This window comes from Ochotona curzoniae, unplaced genomic scaffold (genome assembly GCF_017591425.1).
Source record: "Ochotona curzoniae isolate NIBS_2020 unplaced genomic scaffold, NIBS_Ocur_1.0 contig_1, whole genome shotgun sequence".
NCBI classification, from domain to species: domain Eukaryota; kingdom Metazoa; phylum Chordata; class Mammalia; order Lagomorpha; family Ochotonidae; genus Ochotona; species Ochotona curzoniae.
Genome location: NW_024464918.1, coordinates 35,479,715 through 35,499,876, shown reverse-complemented (window position 1 = coordinate 35,499,876; position 20,162 = coordinate 35,479,715). Strand labels below are relative to the sequence as shown.

The window sequence follows — 20,162 nt, the reverse complement described above, 5'->3', positions numbered from 1 at the left end:
GATAGGAATTGGAGCAACCGGGACATGAACAAGTCTTATATGGGATTTCGGCACAGGGAAGGCAAGGAATTTAGCCACCAGGCTATCGCGCCTGGCCCAGATTTGCATTTTTATAATCCCCCTTTGCTGTCCACGGATCAAGGATGGAAAGGTCAGACAGGTGACAAAAGCCAGGCCAAGGGTGTCACACTGCACAGTCAGAGGGTTGTGGGGAGCCTGAGCAGGAGTTGGCCCAAGGCAGAGGCCAGTGCTGCCAGGAGGCAGTCTCTCCTGCTCACAGGTCTTCCTCCCTCCACCTTTGCCCCTTGCTGTCTTGTCTCCATGGATCCGGTGAAGCGATCCTGGTTAAAACCCAAGCCCAAACCATGCCATCTCCCGGACTTTGCACATTAAAGGCTGAAGTCCTTACCATGGTTTCCAGGGTCGATAGGGCCAGTTTCTGACCCCACACCTCTTGCACTTCATCCATTACTGAGGCAGGAAGGTAGATATTAGCTACAGTGCAGGTGCATAATGTGAGAAGAGTAGAAAAGCCAACCTCAGGAGCAGACCAGCATTTGCATACCACAAGTCCTACCTGAGTCCAATAACCTTGCTAGGTGGATCCCAGCCCGGTAGGCAGCTTAAAGGAGCCTTTCCCATGCAGGGCCAAGGAGCTGTCATGTGCAATAATACCACAGTGATAAAGTCCTGAGAGGAATTTTATAGCTTCCGCATCTGGGAAACACTCTGCATAGTAATATCCCAGATGAGAATGGGGTAGGAGAAATGGGGGTTGGGAAAGATTATCTTTAATGGTTTCAGTCTGCTGCCTTGACTGCCAGATGCACTCTCTTCATTAAATTTTGCTACCTTGCTCACTGCCAATCCCTGCCTCATGTCTGAAACTTTCTTGCACAACAACAAGGATTTCTCTTCCACCTGTCTCAGAAAACAAAGCTGCTAGCCTCTTGGGACACGGAATGCACAGTCCTCCCCCAATGCCAGGCCGGGGCCCTTGTTTGCTGTTCCCTCTACCAGGAATGCAGTCTCATAGACACCTCTGTTAGCGGAGATGGGTGGTGTAGGCTCTTGTCAAAGCTCAGGAATGCGGAGGCGAGACAGAGCACAGTGGGAAGCACAGTAACAGGTGCAATGGGGCGGGACATATCTGGTAGGAAGGATGGGTACCTCTCCAGACAAAATCTGGAAGACCGTGAAGTATTTATTGCCTGATGTTTTCCAGATGGGAAACCAATCTGATGCTCAGTAGAGAAGATTCTCCTGCAGAGCCTTCCTTGGGGGAATGGAGGTAGGCTAGACCACAGGGGCTGGGCAGGGCTTTGAGGTGTGAAGTATTGGGCTGCTTCCAAGGCTTGCCAAGGTGCTCTCCTGGGGGCCTTGTTTTCCTCAGGCTCCTCTCATGCACTTGTAGGGTAACTTTTTACCAAGCACCTCCACAGACACTTGCTCAGCACTGCAGTCTCTTGGTTCAGCGTCTGGAGGGTTCAGCAAGCCTGAACAGCATCGGCCCTAGATGATGACCGATGCCACACACATGATGACAGGAGTCACTGTGCCCTGACTTCCCCTGCAGGTCCCCTATTTCATAATGTGCATCATTATGGGACCTGATAGTCAAACTCACTCAAAGTTTTACCTTCAGTTTGTCAGAGGAGTGCCTTAGCTTTCACTGGTTCTTGGAGATGTCTGAATGTCCAATGCTTTTGCTTGGAGATTTGCTACCATCTCTTAAGTTCAAGTCATTCGTCACGATGCCAGCAAGCACTGAGGCAGACTCCAACTGGCGTGATCTTCCAATCTTCAAGCTGGGGATGAGGGAACACCTGGATGGTCCCCTATGCCGTGCCTGTGGTCATTTCCCCATCAGTGTCACCAGCAGGTGTCTTCCAGCAGGCCTCTGCGATGAGCTGAGCCTCTGGGAAATCCGGGTAGTGGGTTCACTGGTGGAGGAAGATGTCAGAGAGGCAGATGCTGCCACAGGCACTCTCACTCAGGCGAAAGCAGCTCAGACGTGGCTTCCTCTCACATGGACTCAAAAGGCTGACCTGATTGCTTTGAGCAGAGCCTCGCCGGCAGGAAAAGATCCAAGAGTTAACGTTCACACAAACTTCACAGAGGCGTTTCCTGTGTTACATGGACGTGCAGCAATTTGAAGACAAAGAGGCCTCGTGGCTGCCAAGAGCCCTCCCATGAAGAAAGGAAACATTTGGCTCTCCTGCGGACAGTGCTACAATCTCTGCATGTGGCTGTCACACACTACCGGGGACAGCAGAAGCGAGAGCCATGTCAGCACAGAAAATGCACTAACAGATAAGGCAGCTGCTGCACAGCTGGTTTTAGAAATGGTTTTAACACCGTAGCCTCTAGAGGTAACTAAAAATCCTTATTGCAACAAGTCTGAGATAGAATGGACTCAGCCATGAGGGTTTTTTTGCTTGACAGCACTGTTTATGGTTTATACTTCGTTGATATGTTTGTGCAAAAATGATTCCCCAGTGTCCAGCATGCTACCTGACACACTGTAGGCTCATTAAGTAGCAAGGTAGAATACTTAGTGGAATGAGTGAATGAAAATGAAGGATGCAGGGGTCATCCTTAGGACCATTTCCTTCTGGGGGCTTAGGCATCCTTAGGGAAACCTGGAAAGGGAGGTGACAAACAATGGTGGGAGGTGTGGAGGCCAGGGCACGTGTTTGTGTGAGAGCAGGTGATGGACTCAAGGTCCTTGCACCTTGCAGTGCCTGGCCTGGGGTCAGGGAACAACAGATAGGTCTGGGTTGGGCTGGGCTGTGATGGAGGAGATAAGAGGCACTGGGTGGGGATGGAGGTGGGGGAAGGACACAGAATGAGAACTGCTGACTGTCTGGAAGTGGGGATGGTGGGAGAGTGCTGAGGCTTCACTCCGCACTGGATGGAGGAAGGACTGGAAGAGTTGGGAGTTGGGCCTTGAAAGCGTGAGTAGGAGATTGCTGGATGAAAAAGTGATTCCTTTGAGTTCAGGAAAAACTCTAAGAAGTGTGACTGCCCAGCAGTGCAAAGCATTCAACAGGCAGCTTGAGGTCAGAAGACCTTGACTCATGCACTTCCAATTTCTAAGGGTCCTAGGGGCCAGGGAAAGGTTGAAATGAGGACCTGAGGCAGAGGTGTGGCCAGCAATGGGGAGGCTGAGTGAGAGTATAGAGGGTGCTGTCCCAGGTGTCTGGTTTGAACAGCCCGAGGGGCTGTGGGGGCAGGTCTGGGAACACCAGTGCAAGCTGGTTAAGGGCCAGGAGGTCTGGGACACTGAACTAGGGAGACTGGCTCTGGCTTTCCCTCCCTGGGAGACTTTGCTGTGCCCTCCGCCAAGAACTGGGATTGTGGACCACCAAGGCTTTGTTCCACATAAATCCTGTCCTCAACTTTTCATGGTTGGCGGCCCTTGAGCTTGGAGAATTGGATGGAGGACTGGTATAGACTGGGCTGAGAGTCTAGGAAAGTAGAAACTGGGTTGGCAGCTCTAGGGCACAGCTCCCCCGGCTGCTGTTGTACCACCACCAACTGGATGCCCAGGCAAGGGGATGCCCTGGATGTTACAGCCCTGCTAGGGGCTTCTGGTACTCAAGGGGCTAAGAGTAGCTCCACCTGGGATAGGAGTGCCTGCAGGCAGAGGGCAAGATCTAGCCTCCCCAGTTTAAGGGGAGCACTGTACCTGGTAGATGAGGTGACAGGTGGCAGAGGGGAGCTGGGTCTCTGTAAGAGAGCGTGGACCAGGGTTGATGCCATGCTAGGGGTTCTCAGTACTTTTCCACATACTTCTGTATTCTGTTCCAGCCCAGTGAGGCCCAGACTGTCTGGGTGGGGTGGGAAGGGCAGACTCTCCCACTGCCCCACCCTGCTTGAGTGTGGCCTTGGGGAGCATGTATGTGTGTGTGTGCACAGGGGCATAGCGTGTCCTCTGCCTTGACCCCACCGGGTTGTGGCCTTGCTGCTGGTTTCTGACTCCTCACACAAAAGAAAGGCACAGGGCAGCCCAGGTCTGGGTCACCTGCTGCGCCAGCATCAAGGAGGGTTCTTGTCCTGCTTTGCACTCCTTCGACCTCCTGATCCCCCTTACCCGGGGGCGCCTGCCCTCTGCCCTGAACTGTGCTCGCTTGGGGACCATGGAAGGGGCCTTTGGAAGGGATTCCAAGAACATACTTAATCCCAGATACAACACGTTGGAGAAGAAAGCAGAAACAATAAAGTTTGAGATGCTTATGGCACCCAGACCCACCTAGTTGCCCCCCCAACTGGGGATGGAGGAAAGCTCAAGGTTACTTCTGCCCAGTGAAGTTCAGGATTCAGGGTAACTGGTCACGGTTCAGAGAGGGTTGTTTTCTCCAGAGTCTGACCCACAGAATCCAGATTGCTGACTGTTGGAAATGCATAGTGCTAGCCATGAGCAAGCGTTGGCTATTAAACACTGCAGGAATGCAAACAGTCACAGGGATAGGATGCAGTCACAAGCACTTTTTACAAAAGTATGACAAGTTACTGCCCATCTTCAAAAAGTTAAGCACACCTTGTGAAAACAGGCGAAAATTCTGGGACAACTCATCAAAGAACCTCTCCGGGAGACTGACCACCCCACCAGCGTGGGAATGGCTTCACTGCTCACGCCTGGCCCTCAGAAACACAGAACAGAACCATACCACGTGCCCCACTTCTCCCACCAGCCAGGCCAAGGTAAACAAACAAGTCCCCACTACCTGCCGTCCTGCAGGGGAGTGGAAACTGCTCCTGTGGTTCTGGTGCCCACAAACCTGCTGCCTCTGCAGGAATTAAATACAGAGGGTACGCTTCTCGTTCAGCTCCACCCGACAGCCAGGGGAGGGCCTGACCTCAGCCAGGCACACACAGCCACGGTTCACCCACCCTGTGAGCAGGACCACTTGGCGTTCGTGGAGGGCGTGAGTCCGTGTGTGTGTGTGTGTGTGTAGGGGGGGCTGATAGGAAAGGCCCAAAGCAGGGCCACCACGTGGGCACTGACAACGAGGCCTCCTGAAAGGTGTGGCATTTTCTTTCGGATCAGAGAAGTGAACTCTGAGCCTGTGTTGCTTCTTAAAAAAAAGAGAGAGAGAGAAGAAGGAAAGAAAGGAAGTAAGAAAGAATAAAGAAAGTAAAGAAAAAAGAAAGAAAAAGGAAGAAAAGTGGGAAGGGAGGGAGGGAGGGAGAGAGAGAAAGAAAGAAAGAGAGAGAAAGAAAGAAAAGAAAGAGAGAAAAAGAAAGAAAGAAAGAAAGAAAGAAAGAAAGAAAGAAAGAAAGAAAGAAAGAAAGAAAGAAAGAAAGAAAGAAAGAAAGAAAGAAAGAAAGAAAGAAAGAAAAGAAAAGAAAAGAAAGAAAATCTCCCTAAACCACCACCCTTCTGCCTGACTCTGGAAGATGACGCGCGCCCCCTGGCGTGGGCGAAACGAAAGGCTGCGGGAGGCGCGCAGAACTCGCCGTGGTCCTCGCGCACCCCCCACCCCCGCCGGTCCCCTCGCCCCCCGGGCCGGTCCTCGCCCCCCGGGCCGGTCCCCGCTCCCCCCTGGCCTGTCCCCTCGCCCCCCGGGCCGGTCCCCGCGCCCCCCCCGGGCCTGTCCCCTCGCCCCCCAGGCCTGTCCCCTCGCCCCCCGGGCCTGTCCCCTCGCCCCCCGGGCCGGTCCCCGCGCCCCCCGGGCCGGTCACCGTGCCCGAGGGCTTCTCCGGAAGCCGCTGGGGGCTGCGTGGCCTGCCCAGCTCTCATCCTACGGGTTCTCGCCTTGCTGCTCACCTAGCCCGCGGCCGACGCCGTCCCCTGCCCGGTGTTGCAGGGATCGGGGTGGCCGTTCGCCCAGGCGGTGGCACCTGCGGGCACCCCGTTCGCCACCGCATCCAGGGCCTCGGGTACGCCGAGCACCTGCGTGCGGAGGACAGTGGCCCCCGCATTGACAGAGGTTGGAAGCGGGACAGAGGGGCTTTATTAGAAAGGCCAGGGGGCACCTATTTACACGGGGCCACGCGCGGACGTTAGAAAAAGCAGAGGCGGGGTGGAGGGGCGGGCTCAAACGAGCTCCACCTTGGCGTTGGGGTACACTGCCACCACGTCGTAGCCCTCGGGCGGCTTGACGCGCGCCTTCGCGTGGTTCTCGCAGTACAGCCGCTCGTCCAGGAAGAAGTAGCCGCGCTGCTTGAGGTTCAGGCCGCAGTCGCTGCACATGAAGCACTCGGGGTGGTAGAGCTTGTCCCGCGCCTTCACGATGGTGCCTCTGCGGGGGCGGAAGGGGCCAGCGTCGGGCGACCGATGCGAGAATCCGGGCGCTCCCACCCCGGGGCCCGAGGAGCTGGGAGCGGGCGTGTACTCACACGATCCCGTGGCCGCAGCGCGTGCACTCCGGCAGCCCCTGCAGGCCGCTCAGCGGGGCGCCCAGCTTGGCCGCCGGCTTGAGGTTCCGCGGTCCACCTGGCAGGGGCCGCTCCCCTGAAAACCCGAGCGCAGGTGGCGTGAGCAAGAGCAGACTCCATTTTTTTGGGATGTTGTTTGGGGGAAGCTGTGGTTAGTGAGGCTGAGACGAAGGCTTGGCAAACGCGGGGGGCGAGGGTAACCAGACCGCGCGGGCGTGGGAAGCGCCCTCGGAGGTCGAGGAGGGGCGCACGGCTACGAGGCGGGACGAGGGCTCGCTACGTGCGGAGGGACGTCGGGCATTGCACGGAGGGAATGGGCCGATAGGGTAGAGAGTATCCAGGAGAGGGGAGCTTACCGCCCTCGCCGGCTTCCAGCATGCCCTGCAGGTAGCGGAAGGAGCCGGACTGCTTGGGTTCCGCGGCCGTGGGCTCCGGTGGTTCCCGCAGCATCCGGTACACCTCCGAGCCCAGGTCGACTCTGCAGTCCCGGCCTTGCGGTGCGCCTCTGGCTGGGTCGGCGCTGCGCGAGGGGGAGACAGACAAGGGGGCAGGGTTGTGGCTCCAGCTTTCACTCAGCTGCCTTGGCTGACAGGGGCGGGGAGAGGGAGGTTGTGGAGAAGGGGGATGTTGGTTCTGTTGGGGCTTCAGAATGGAACCAGCTGAGCCACCGGGATCAGCTACCTGCAAAGTCTGCGGGGCCTTGGCAGTATGGAGACGGGCTCTAGGTGTGTGTCCTTACCTGCCCGGTGGAGACACGCGCAGGGCGCTCATCTGAGCAGGCAGTGCTGCCTCGCTGTTGGTGCCATTGTGAGGGCCTGGAAGGCGAGACGGCTGCCCAAACGGAGATCCCAGGCCTGGTCTGCCATCTTCCTGCCCACTCCCAGAGATGGAGGACCTTCTACTGCTGGCTGGACTGCCATCCTGTGAAATACAGGACTAAGGCTTGAGGAGTGCCTGGCCCCTGCCTATCCCCTGTCCACCTACCCCCACCCTGCTGTGCCAGGCCTTGGTGGAAGCTGGCTAGCTATCTCAGCAGTGGCATCTTGGGAATTCTGGTGCCCAGCCAGGGAAGGGAACTATGGGGAAGAGCTGAGCCTCAGGCCTGGTTTAGGCTCTGAAAAAGTTCAGAAGAGTCTGGAAAGTCAGACACAAAAACCAGAGTGCCTGCCACTCAACATACCTGCCTAGCCCTGTGGTGGTCCCCAGCATCAGCACCCGTGAGGGACAGGGCTGGCACAGGCCCCTTCCCAGCAGCCCCTTTAAGGCCAGTGTAGCTGCAGCCACATGTGTACCTGCCCACTGGAGGTAGACCTGCTCCCATGTGCCAGGGCTGGGCTGGGCACCAGGTGGCTCACTGTTGGAACACAAAAAATGGAATCCCTGTCCTTTAGCTAGGAATCATGGCTTTTTTGGGGGGAAGGCTGAGGCTCAGCTGTGCCCATCATGAATTCCCCTGCTAGCTGCTTCCTGCCTCCTGGGCCATGGAGAGTTGCCTTCTGTCAGGATGGCAGATGAGGGGCAGAGGCTGGCCCAGGGCTGGAGGCTTCCTGTCCGACTACCCTATGGCCAGCTTGGCGTCCAAGGCTGAAGCATGCTTTGACCATGCACACACACATCCCCAGCCCGTGAGGAGAGATGTGGTATTTCTTTGGGTGTGGGTCTGTGTGGGGACTGTGGATCTGTCCTTGCAGAATTCAGAGCTGAGCTGCCCTCAGCCTGGAGGCACACAGGCAGCAAGGTAAACAGGGCATGCGCATTGTCACAAGTATGTGTCAGGACACCCACAGGCATAGGGCAACACGTACACAGCAGCGAGGGCACCTGTACACACCTGGTCACATGGCAGTTACACACAGCTGCAGCCAGCGCTGGGCACCCCGGGGTGATCCATGGCAGCCTCTCTGGCCGAGACTGGGATGGTAACTGAAGGATCTTGATTTTAGGCTCAGGCCTGAGTCCAGGCCATAGGTATAGATCTTAGCGGGACAGGTGGCAGGGAGTCCGGGTGGACAGCAAGAGCCACTCACGCTTGTTGGGTCCTGCTTATACACGGCCAGCTGCCAGGCTAGGGCTTAAGTGAACCTGCAGGGCTCAGGCCTGACTCGCCCCTGTCTTCTTCTGCAGGGCAGGAGCTTGGAGAACAGGCCAAGGAGTCAGGCCCAACAGACAGAGGAGGGTCTTGCTGCCCAGACAGACCCCTATCAAAACAGCAGCAGCAGAAATACCCCTTCTTCATCCAGCCCAACAAGAACCCCCAGGAAACCTGAGCATTCTCACATGTGTGTCTGCTGGGCAGGCGGGCAGGCCAGGATGGCCTCTAATGGGGACCAGATGGGCTGTGGTCGGTGGGGGAAAGGGGAGGGGGAGAAGGAGCCTGGGGAACCAAGGCCTGGGAGCAGGGAGGCCCCCATTCGCCTTCACTCAGCAGGGTGAGGGAGTCCATGGCCAGTTGCTGCCCCTCCCAGGGCCACCCATGCAGCTGCTCTCGCTCTGACCTCTGTGCTCAGGATGCGGGTGGTGACCCGAGTTTTTGGGCGAGTCCCAGCTCCATCACTCATTCACCTCTCTCTCGCTTCATCTATGAATGGGGGAGTGTGGTGGTTCCTCTGTAATGAGTTCCTTGTGAGGATGAAGTAAGACAGCTGCACACAGAGCACTCAGCATCATGCCTGGCACGCAGCAAAATGCCACGGGAAGGACAGCTGCCATGGGACTTCCTGGGCAGTGGTGCCTCTCCTGCCATAGGCACCCCGCTCCGCAAGTACCAGCTGGCTACTGCTTTGGAAGCTGAAGCCTCCCAGGACTTTTCTGCAGAATGGGAATCTGCAGAGTTGGGAATTGGAATTTGACCTACATAGCTAAGGTCAAAATCAGGAAAGCCCAACTTGGAAGCAGGTGACCATGGAGACCCAGCTGTGCTAGTCTAGAGGACAGGTTAAGCATACTTCTAACAGGTCCCTGGTTCTCAGTGTAAATGCTGCCCACCCCACCCCACTCTAGGAAACCTTGGCTCATCCCTACCCTGCTCCCACTCTAGCTTGACCAAGTGTTGGCCCTGTCCTGCCCCGATGGGGAAGTGCGTCGGGGGCATCTTATGCTGTCTCAGGACTAACTGTGGCTTTCCCTTCCTCTGGTGGCTCCAGCTAGTGCCACTCCATCCCCCACCCACCCTGGTGTCCGGGAGGACAATGATCCCTGTGTACTAGTGGGAACACAGCACTGCAGGGGCGGGTCAGGGTGTTTTGGTCGCCACCCACGGAGCCCATGACCTTAGAAGTACAAACGGGGAGTAGTGGTTGCCCTGTTGCTTATGGAAAATCTTTTCCCCTCCAGCCTTAACAGCGGGCAGTATGTATCAGTTGGTTCTCTGAGGGCGCCAGTGAGGATGACATGGGGACACAGGGAGTTGCTCTACAGATCCCAGCCGCTAGGGCCCACTGGCCGAGGGCCTCTCTTGGAAGAGGGAGCACAGCTGAGCCCTCAGGCCAATGTGTTAACCATGCTGGCAGGGACCTCCCTGAGCAGTCTGGGCCTCTCACACAGGCACCGGAGGCCTAGCCTGTGCTGCTCCCTTCTGCCCAGCTCCTGGCAAGCCTGCTTGGCTTGTTCATGCCAGTATCTGCTCCCCTGATCCCTGAGGGTCCCAAGCACATGGGGCCATCAGAGCAACTTCTGAAACACAGATGTGGCCATGAACCCCTAAGGACTCAAGGAAACCACTGGCTTTTCTGTGGCCCTGCCCCACACCTCACACCAGTGCTTGCCCTTCCACCTGCCCCCAGGGACCGTTCTAATCTCAGCTCTCACCTCTGGGGGCCTTTGTGTGTGCTTCCTGAACACACTTCCTCTTTCACGACCACCATTTGACTGACTCTTCCTGGACCTTCAGGTCTTGGCTTGCACATTCCCTTCCTACAGGAAGCCTTCCCTGACCCCCTTGCTGAGTGTGGTGCCCAGTCAGGGCTCCATCTCTTCCAGGAGTACTCCTGGCACGTGGTAAGCAGCTGGACAGCAGGATGGGCACTGGGATGGACTGAGAGGGATGCAATGGAAGTGGTGATTTCTTGCTAGGCTGACATCATTGGACATTAGAGTGAATACTACCCAGGTGTTTAAGACCCACTCTACCCCCTGCCCGTCACAGGTGCCATCATCCAGAGCCCAAGACTATCCGGAGAAGGCAGAGCCTCCAGCAGGTGCTGTTCACTTGAGGAATGTGGACATGGTTCAGAGAAGATTTCTGCTTCTGGTGCTGTCCAACACAACCAAGGGTCATCATGAAGACACACCAAGCAGACAATTCTGTATCCAAGCTCAGTCCCTTTGCCCTGGTCATGCTGAGTGAGGTCAGGCCCAGCTGTGTCTGTACATACCTGTGTTTCGGCATCAATGTGGATCCTGTGTGCCAGAGCTTTGCTGTCGTCAGGGATACCTGGCCAGCTCCTGCCCTCAGGCCTGCAGCGGGAATTGGGATGGTCAGATTTGTCTGCCTACCATGCTCACCACACCCAGGAAGCAGAACCACATGGGGATGGGCTCTGGGTCTAGAGCAACACCCAGGATCAGAGAACCCCAGCCCAGAACTTTTCCTGGCACCATGATGGTGTCCACAGCAGCACAGCGCCATGAGATTCGATCTTCAACCCTCCTGGACAGGGCCGTATGTTTCCCTCCCTGCTGGCAGCTCCTGCCCTCTCTGGTCTGGTTCCTGGAGAGGGTGCAGCAGGAGCTTAGCAGCTTTTCCACTCTTCTCCACTTTCCAGGACCTGCAGAAGTGCAGCTCAAAAAAGTCCAGCCCATAGCAAGACGAGTCAGGCCTTACAAATGGGTCAGCTAGAGGGCCATCCACTCATCCCTCAGCCATTCCCAGTCTCCGGCCTGGGTCTGGATGAGGCCAGGCGTTCATCCTCCCTCAGGAGGTAGAATGGTGGCTCTATGGGGGCGGCCTCTTCTACTGCTGCTGCTGCCGAGGCTGCCGGCAGAGTCATCACCAATGTCTGCCCAGCCCAGATGGGAAACAGGCCATTAGGAAATTCCTGCTTCACCATAGAAACCAAAAGCCAAACAGCACTCAGGAGGGAGGGAAACACCATAAACCTGCCATGAGCAAGGCAGGCGGGCCTAGAGGCTATGGGCCTGGGCCCAGCCCTGCTGCTCAGTAGCTCTGGGAGAAGGCAGGCCAGGAGGGGACACACCCTTGCCTGGGAGGGCAGGGTGTGAAGTAAGACCAAAGGGGAACAGTGTCCCCCAACTGGCCCCAAGAGGTCCCCTGAGGCTTCTTGAGGTCTTACCGCTGGCCTCAAAGCTCACAGCTGCCTCTTTCCCTTTGTCAGCTGAATGATTTAGTAATCTGCCTATAAATACAGTCCACACCTCTGCCCATCCCATAGCCCTGCAGGGCTCTCCATGTCACAACCTTCCAGGGGTCTTTGGCATTAAATTCAGGACAACTTCAACCTCCACAGCCTCTGTCTCCAGCCCCTCAGCCAGGCTTGTGAGTAACTGACTGAGCTCACAGCCCTGACTTCCACCTACCTCCATCCCACCCCACCCTGCCCTGGAAGGGATCTGCGATACCCCTTGTGGCTCTCTGGCTAAAGAATTTCCTTGAAGCTCTCTACGGAAAAGCAGGGCACGCCTAATGTCTAAGGACCCGTGAGGGTGACCTAAGGCGTCAGAAGGGTTTCCTCGTATGTCACCTTTCACCATTTGAAACAGAATGAGAGCTGGAGGTGGGGCTGGGCAAAGGCATCCTGAGGGGCTTCTGGGTCAGCCTTGCTGCCAAGAAGGACCTGGACCTACGGAACACACCCAGGAAGTGTGAGTTAACTTGGATCGTGAGATTCCTGCTTTGGGCTCCAGGCAAGATAAGCCTCGCAGGGAAGCTGGGTCTTGACCACACTTCTCTGTGTGTACTGGGCAGGTGGTACAGCTGGTCCTAGTAAAGGCCCTGATATAGAAACAGAGCCACCCAGTCCAGCCAGAAAACCAGCTGTCTCCTGTACAGGGTCTGTGTTACAAGGGAGCCTAAACCCAGGATCTGGCACAACAGACAGGAGGGGACACTGGGTCAGAGGCCTCGTAGGTGGGATGGCATCCAGAGGGACCAGGTGGTCCCCATGTCTTGATCCCCCAGAGTGTGCATATGTGGGGATTGGCAAAGGGGTATCACAGTGGGCTGGAGAGTGTAAGGCAGGCCAGGGACCTCCCTGTCACCCAATGCCTGGATCACAAGATAGTCCCTGTTTGGGGGAAGACAAAGCTAGGGGTTAGAGTAAATCATTGGCTTCAGAACTGGGACCGGAGGCAGCTCTGCAAGCAGCAGATAATGTGCTGCTTGGCCAGGTGGCACTGGGACTGGAACAGTTCAGTGGACTCCCAGCTCCTTCCATGCCTGGCTTGGAACAAATGACCACAGAAGGAAGGACAGGGGACCTCCAGCACCCTCCCCTGACATCATTCTTCCTGGGAATCTCCTGACTCAGGCCCCTGCGACCCTCCCTCTTCCCGCTGCATTCCACTACCACTTGGGCTGCCCGTACACAGCAGCTCAGAGTCAAAGCCGGAGGTGAGTCAGGGCCTAGGAAGCCGGCCAAGTGGGGAGGCCTCCAAGGCCATTTGTGGGCACGCCATGCTGACAGTTCCCTTCTGCAGCCCGTATCTTGTCTGGGAGAAGGTGATGAACATGAGTTTGTTTTATGGGGAAGGAAATCCAGGTTCACCAACCTCGTCTGGGTACCTGAGCTCCCACAGTCTGGATGGGAACCAACTCTGGGGAACCCCCTGGCTGGGGAGACCTCATCTTGTGCCAAGGGGAGCACAAGTGTGTCCAGGCTTTGCAGCTGGGTCCACTCAGCACTAAGGGCACAGCCGGGGTCCTGACCCTGACTCAAATGGGGGATCCCTCCTAAGCCTTCCCACCCTGCCAGCTCTAATGCCCGGTTAGCTGTGTTGTGGTTTGGCGAGGCTGCGCCCACATACTTCCACAGGGGATCGTGGAAAGTCCCTGTTAGCAGTGAACGTGGCAGAGCAGCTGTATCTGCCTTCTTTGGATCCAAGCAGGAGAGCCTTTTCAGCCCAGACAAGGCTGACTGCCTAGACTCTGGAGCCAGGGAGGGCTGTGGGATCCTCCAGGTGGACCCTCTACCCTAGCACCAACTATGGGGCACAGATGGGGTTTGGTACCCCTCCCCTGTGCTTCCCTTCATGATGGGCTGCATGGCAGTTCACAGACCATGGTAGGAAGCCCATCCCCAAACCAGGCTTTACCAGGTAGGACACAGGCCATGGCAGGTGCTGCTGAGACCAGGGCACCTGTGAGTTGCAGAAATGGTCGTAGCCAAAGGAAGGGACTAGTTTGTGGGTTAGAGCCCTGAGGCCACACTCTGCTCCCCGCGCTCTCACTGCATGACTTAATCTAGCCTCTCAGCTTTCTGAGCCCTATTTGTTGCACCTCAAAACTAGGGATGATGTTGGGTTTTACCCAGGTCAGTTGGCTTAAGGCTTGCATGGGAGTTTGGGAGAGAACTTGCTTTGAATTGGTCATCAAGATGGTCGCTTGGGGAGAGGGAAAGGACTGAAACCAACCAACCCTACAGGGTACTGAAGGTCTTCCTCCAGCTGCCTTCAATTCCTGCCCTCAGAGCCCAACACATTCCCACTGTTGGGTTCAAAGGGGGCTTTCTTTTTGAAGCTGTCTCCAGCTGTAAACAGTGCCCACCAGGCCCCTCTGAAACCACTCCTCCTTGGAATGGATGGTACCTGCATGCGGTAAGCACAGCACACCTGGCCTCCTGCTGCCCCATTCCAATGGCCCAGCCTGCCCCGTGCACCATACCTGCTCACAGAGAGAGTGAGGTGATCGTAGCAGCCCTTGATGCGGTTCTGTGCCTCCAAGTGTGTCATCAATTCAGTGCTCTCACCATTGATGGCCTGGATCAGGTCTCCTGGACACAGGGCAGCCAATGCAGCCTTGCTGCCAGCATGCACCTATGGGTGGGGAAGCCAGATGGCTGGGCACAGTCATGTGGCCCGCTGTAGGTTCTGCCCTCCACCCCCACCACCCTGACAACCTGGCCAGTGTGGCCCTATCACCAGCATGACCTATGTATGCACAAGCTGAAAGGCTGGCTGAGATCCCCCTGTGGTTTTATGGCAGCTGTTACTCCAAACACCCCCCGCCCCCAACTTTAGCAGCTGGAGTCCTAGTGGAGTGTGAGGACCTGTGAGAGAGATGTCATTCTTGCAGGTCACATATGTGCCAAAGACATGCAAGGGACGCACAGACATACATGCTCATAGGAACAGAGCATGGCCATGTCACTGATGCCTTACATGTTAGTGCCCCACCCAGCCAGGCTGCACTGCAGTGCCTTCACCGCAGTGCCTTCACCTAACACGCACACCCTTGGTGCCCTTGCATCTGTAGTGTCTGATCTCACCTCTCGGCCTTAGCCAATCTTCCCCTCCTTCTACCCACACTCTGTTCAGCCCTTCCTTATGTCTTCAGATACTCCTGGGTACCAAGTCCCTGCCACCTCCACACTTTTGCAAATGCTCTACCCTCTGCCTGCAACACTCTCCTTTGATGCCAAGCCTGACATTTTAGCTTGCTTCTTTTCATCCTTCAGATCTCAGCATAGAGCTCCCTTCCTCTGGGCTTGGCTCTCACAGTACCTGCAAGTCCCCTATGGAGCTAATGCCCCATTCCAATTACAATGCAAAGATTTGAGCATCACCCTCCAACACATACCCAGCAAGTCCAAAGCTCTCATTCCAGCTGCGGGGTCATGATTCCTCCCCCACTTTCCCTGCTTGCCAGGCAATGACACCAGCCGTATCATCAGTGACCCCATAGGGCCACATACTGTCTGGGTCTGGAGGGTTTGGATTAGGGCATGTGACAAAGGCCACGTACAATGGATGGAGACAGACTCACAGAAAGAGTGAGTAAGCAACCCAGAGGGATCTGGAAGACACCCTTCACCCTCTCCTTGCCGAGGAGCAGGCCAGAGGTATCCTTGGGTCTTCCCCAGTCTCTCCCCCCAGTGCCAAGCAATAGCACTATTCATGGGAGTGGGTTCCCACAAGCCCAGCTAGGCTTAGCCCAGCCAACTCCCAGTAACAAGTGGTCAAAGCTATGGCACTGGCCTTGCCCAGATCAACTTTTCCTGAAACAGGCTTCTTCAAGGAATGCTCTTCTTCAGAAGGTGACACCCTCAGCCGGCTGGCCTACTTGCCATGTGTGTGCGCTTGCAGGGCCTGGGCACCTGTACCAGCCTGTTCTCCTGGCACCCTAACCTCTCCCCTCAGGGTCCTGCTCCAGTCCCCTTTCCTTTCAAGGGTACCTGCTCCATGCCAGAACCTCAGCCCTAAACCCCAGGTGAGTTCCCAGCCAACTGCCAATCACTGGGCGAGGCAGAGGCCGTTCTGTTCCTATTGTACAGATGAAGAAAGAGTCTGGGGCTGGCGCCCTGCCCCAATCCTCACACTGGAGGAGTCTTCATCTTCAGGGGGTACAGGATGACTCAGCCAGCACAAGGGGTGTATTCAGGCCCCTGTGGGCGGAGGAAGTTCTTGAAAGCAGGGGTGGCTGGGTTGCTGCCAGCTCCGCTTAGCTTGGAGAGTTCTGGTCAGAGAGGGCATGAGGCCAGGAAATGGTGACTCTCCCAGCCACCCTTGCAGGCATTGTCTTCATCCTCACAGCCAGCCCCGTTTCCTAGATGAAGAACCTGAAGTCCAGAGAAGCACATGAGGACACGGACTTGAGAAACAGCTGAGTCGGGATTTCGTTCCCAGTCAAGGGATCCCACATCCAAACCTATGCTCAGCACCCCTAGGCTCTGTCTGCACACAGGGAGAGGAGACAGTCCCGTGGGGAGTGAGCACTTCAGGGAGCAGGCCCAGCATGCCCTTGGGGCAGAGCGCAGAGGGATGGTGCTGTGGCTGCAATGTGGTTAGAGAAGACGCAGGGGCCAGATCCTAAAAGACTTTTTCCACTGCGTGACTGGGAACCATGGAAGGGAAATGACAGGATGGAGCTGAGTTCAGGCCAGTCCCTCATGCTGTGGGGTGCAGGATAAACTGATGGGAGGGAGGCGGGAGCAGCGAGGTCAGGCAGGAGGCACCTGCAGTGGCTGCATTCCAGCCCAGCCCCACCCAGCCCAGACACTGTGGTGGGCAGGGAGTCGCAGTCCCAGTCTGACACCATAGCATCCTGTGCAGTCACAGCAAATGCCACACAGGCATGGATTGTTTCTCTGGGTGCACAGCCTTAACCCCTCTGTGTCTGTGTTGTCCCCAGTCTCAGAGGGAATCCCTCAAAGTTGCCATGGGATGACCTGCAACAGTCAGGGCACTGGCAGCCCCTACAGGAAGTTGGGCACATAGTGTGGTATGGCTCCTTCTAAGGACTGGATACTGAAGGGCTGGTACCAGAAGCTAGTAGGGTGAGACCTGGCCTGCAGTGGGTGCTCGTCAGAGCCAGCCATCACTATGCTTACTCTGTGGGGAAGGAGTCATGGACAATGTGTCTGGGGATCCCCTGGCCTTCAGGGGCTGAGCTTGCCCTGTGGTCTCCCCCTGGCTCCAGGCAGCCACCTTTTCCCTGGTTCCCAAAGGTCCTGGGATTCTGGGAGAGGGGTTGGGAGCACAGGAAGGATGGATCCTGTCCCCCGTCCCCATACACTCCCTTGGACCCTAGTCCCTGTAGGTACCTGCTGGGCAAGCTGTGGCCTGTGCCTCCCTGGTCCCGTAAATCTCCCCAGATCCCACCCAAACCTGGGCTTAGCCATCCTGGCTCCTTGGGTGTGAACTGCAGTCACGTGACTTTCGGGAACTACAAAGGGGGCTCTTCTTGGCAAATCCTCCTCCACACTGCCTGCGTGCCAGGCGACTGCAAACAAGGCCCCTGCTGCCTGCCGCTGCGGCGGCCCTTCCTCGGCCGGCAGACAGCCGCAGTGGCCGCGTGGGCAACAGATGTCTCAGCTCGCTGCCGCCTGCGGCCGTCAGCCGCTGCAGCCCAGCCTGTCAGCAGCCTCACGCCCAGGGTGCCTGGCCTGCTGGCCAGCCTAGCACCCCAGGTGGTGGTCGCGGAACACACACAGACAGACCCAGACACTTGTGCAGGGTGTGTGCATCACACACACACAGAACCAGCCGGCTGGGGAATCCCATGAGGACCAGGCACATACAAGGCTCCCGGATGTATGGCAGGCCCACCACCCAGGCCCTGGAGACCTGGCTCTGGAGGCAGTCGTGAGACGCTCCGAGGACAGCTGGGCCTGCCTATCACCCGGGCCCCCAGAAAGAGTCCAGAATTCCACATTCCACTCGGTGCCCGTCCCATCCCAAAAGTTGCACAGAAGTCTCCCAGGCCCTGAGCAGAGGGGCAGCAGGGTGGGGCAAGGTGGTTTTCAGGTCCCCTGACACGGGTCCCCAGGGGTCCAGGGCCTGGGGGGTGGAGAAGCAGGGTGGAGGGGGTCAGGGGATGACCCTCCAGTGGCACCAGGTCATGGGCTCTGCCCCTCCCAAGGAGGAATCTCCCAGGGCAGGGCCTCTTTGTCCCCTAGGCTGAGGGACGCTCCCAGGCAGGACACATGCCCCTCTGCTGCTCTAGAAAAAGGGACCAGGCCCTATGTCCCGAAGATCCCTTCTCTGCTTCTGTCCTCAAACAACCCCCACCCCTCTAGACTCGTGTCCCCTGCGCTTCCTGCTCTGTCCCAAGACAGACACCCTGGGGGGTGATGCCCTCGCTGCTCTTGGCCTTGGGTGGTCTGTCCCAAGGGGAGGGTCTCAGGCTCAGTGAGAAGTCACCCTGGCCAGAGCGTCCTCCTGGCCACTTCCCCTCAGTGTGAATGAGCTTAGGGCAGAGACTGAAGCCTGTGTCCCGGGGAGTGGCCGGACCTTTCTCTTCTGAACTCACACAGCACCCAGCCCTCTCACCCCGGGCCACCCAGAGCTGCTGTCAGGGCCTTGGCCTGGGGGCGAGGCAGCTTCCAGTCATTTTGCCCCAAATCTTCAGGGCAGGGTTGGCTCTGAGGCATCTCTGGGACTCTGTAGGGCTGCCCTGCAGACCACCCCGACCCACAGTGACTCCCCGACCCCCGGAGGGCGGCCAGCAGGCGTCTGGCATGCGAATCGGGGCAATTCGCCGGAGATGGGCTAGGACCAGACCGGACTGGACGGCACGGGCCCGGCTGGCAGGGAGGCGGGGAGGGGGCGGCGGGCCCGCGTGGCGCTGCCCTGCCCGCAGGCCGCCGCCACCGCACACACGGCTCACTCGGGACCGGCCCTCGAGGTTTTCAAGCCTCGGACACTTCGGGGATCTGGGTCCCCCATGGCCGGCGAAGACCCCAGTCTCAGAGCCCGGACCGCCCCCCACCGTTACAGCGGCTGCAGGACTCACCCGCGAGATGGTGAGGGGCGCGCTGAAGTCCCGGCCGCCCACCAGGCGGAAGCCCCAGGGCGAAGGGCCGCGGAGGGTCACCGAGTGGGGCATCGCGGGCCGGAGCAGCCGCCGGAGCAGCCGCCGGAGCTGGACACTGAGGAGCCGCCGCCGCCGCCCGGACGCCGCGCCCCGCCCCCGCCGCCCGGCCCTGGCCCCCGCCGCCCGGCCCCCGCCCCGCGCCCTGCGCGCCGGGATTGGCCCTGCAGCCGCCCGACCCTCCCACCCCGGGGGGCTTCGCGGGCCCGCCCCCTCAGCCCGGCCTCCGCAGCTCGGCCCACGACCTGGTTCTCCGAGCCCCACTCCCCGCCCCCGACCCCGAATAGTGGCGTCCCCGACGTCCCGGGTCCCGCCCGGACCTCGGATCTGCAGGCCGCGGGACCCGAGCCCGGTTGCGGGAGCACGCCCCCTCCCTTCCCCGCACAGGCCCTTTGAAGTTGCTTCTGCCGGGCCGCGCCCAGCCAGAGGAGGGCTGGGGAGCGAAGGGGGCGGCTCCGAGGGGGATGGGGCCCGCGCCCGGCTCGGCTCCCAAGCCTCCTCCAGGTCCTGCGGACCCAGCCTTCTGCGAGGGAAGCCCTCGGAACCGGTCCCGGGGACCCTGGGCTTGAGCAGACCTGGGACATGACAGAAAGACGCCCAAGCAAGTTTGGGGAGGCCAGGAAGGCAGCCTGGGAGAGGGGGCCCCAGAGCTGAGTGTAGGAGGGAGGGGTTTAGCTTTCCAGGTGTCCCTGTTTTCTCAGGGGGACACCCAGGCCTTCTCATGCTGCCCGCACCATCCAAGCTGTCTCTTCGGTCTGCACAGCCGCCTCGCCTCTGCAGGAAGCAAGCGTGGCTGAGGGCAGTGACTGTGGGGTGGAGGAGGTGGAAACGGCAGTACCTTTCTCAGAGCTCTCTTCTCCACCTCGCCAGCCTCCGTTGTCCTCCAGGGATGCCATGCTTGGCCGAGGTCCCACTCATTGGCTGTCTGGAGACTTGGCGCGGCTAAATCCAGCGAACCCGTTTGCACGCTGTTGTAGGCCTTGAGGTCCTAGTTCAGCTGTGTTTCTCCATGATTTCGTGTCCTCTCTTGTCCAAGCTCTGGAAAGGGCTCTGCTGCTCTGGGGGGCTGAGATAAGTCCCTGGGTTTTCTACCAGGCATGGAGGGGTACAACTTGACTGGCACAAAGCTAGGACAGTCCAACGAAGGGAGCCTTTCACCACGGAGTGTGGAAGCCTTACTGGGAGATGAGGCATTGCACTGCGCTGAGCTGGGAGAGAGACACCAATAAAGGGCTGTGTGCATTAGGGGTGTGTGGGGGAGTGCTCTGTGTATGAGGGGGTGTCAGGACCTGCA

General features: G+C 58.1%; 1 protein-coding gene across 2 annotated transcripts; it reads right to left on the bottom strand.

Annotated features, from left to right (window-relative positions):
- Positions 1-5,949: 5,949 nt before the first annotated feature.
- PDLIM4 (PDZ and LIM domain 4) lies at positions 5,950-18,956 on the bottom strand. Of its 2 annotated transcripts, XM_040976511.1 has the most exons (7): positions 18,791-18,956; positions 14,222-14,373; positions 10,758-10,839; positions 7,124-7,305; positions 6,741-6,904; positions 6,346-6,460; positions 5,950-6,248 (listed from the first exon to the last, which is right to left on the bottom strand). In XM_040976511.1, exons 1-7 carry the CDS (start codon positions 18,881-18,883, stop codon positions 6,044-6,046), a joined length of 993 nt encoding a protein of 330 aa, XP_040832445.1. In that variant the 5' UTR covers positions 18,884-18,956; the 3' UTR covers positions 5,950-6,043. The 2 variants fall into 2 exon arrangements, with proteins under 2 accessions (XP_040832445.1, XP_040832453.1); XM_040976519.1 differs by lacking the exon at positions 6,346-6,460 and having other exon boundaries at positions 6,154-6,248; positions 18,791-18,883.
- Positions 18,957-20,162: the final 1,206 nt, after the last annotated feature.

Bases quoted from the DNA above. Each gene is read 5' to 3' on its own strand.
- PDLIM4 (XM_040976511.1), bottom strand. From the start codon at position 18,883: ATGCCCCACTCGGTGACCCTCCGCGGCCCTTCGCCCTGGGGCTTCCGC. The intron at 14,374-18,790 runs GTGAGTCCTGCA...CCCCACCCATAG, and splicing joins CGCCCCTCACCATCTCGCGG to GTGCATGCTGGCAGCAAGGC. The intron at 6,905-7,123 runs GTAAGGACACAC...CCCCTCGCGCAG, and splicing joins CGCGTGTCTCCACCGGGCAG to CGCCGACCCAGCCAGAGGCG.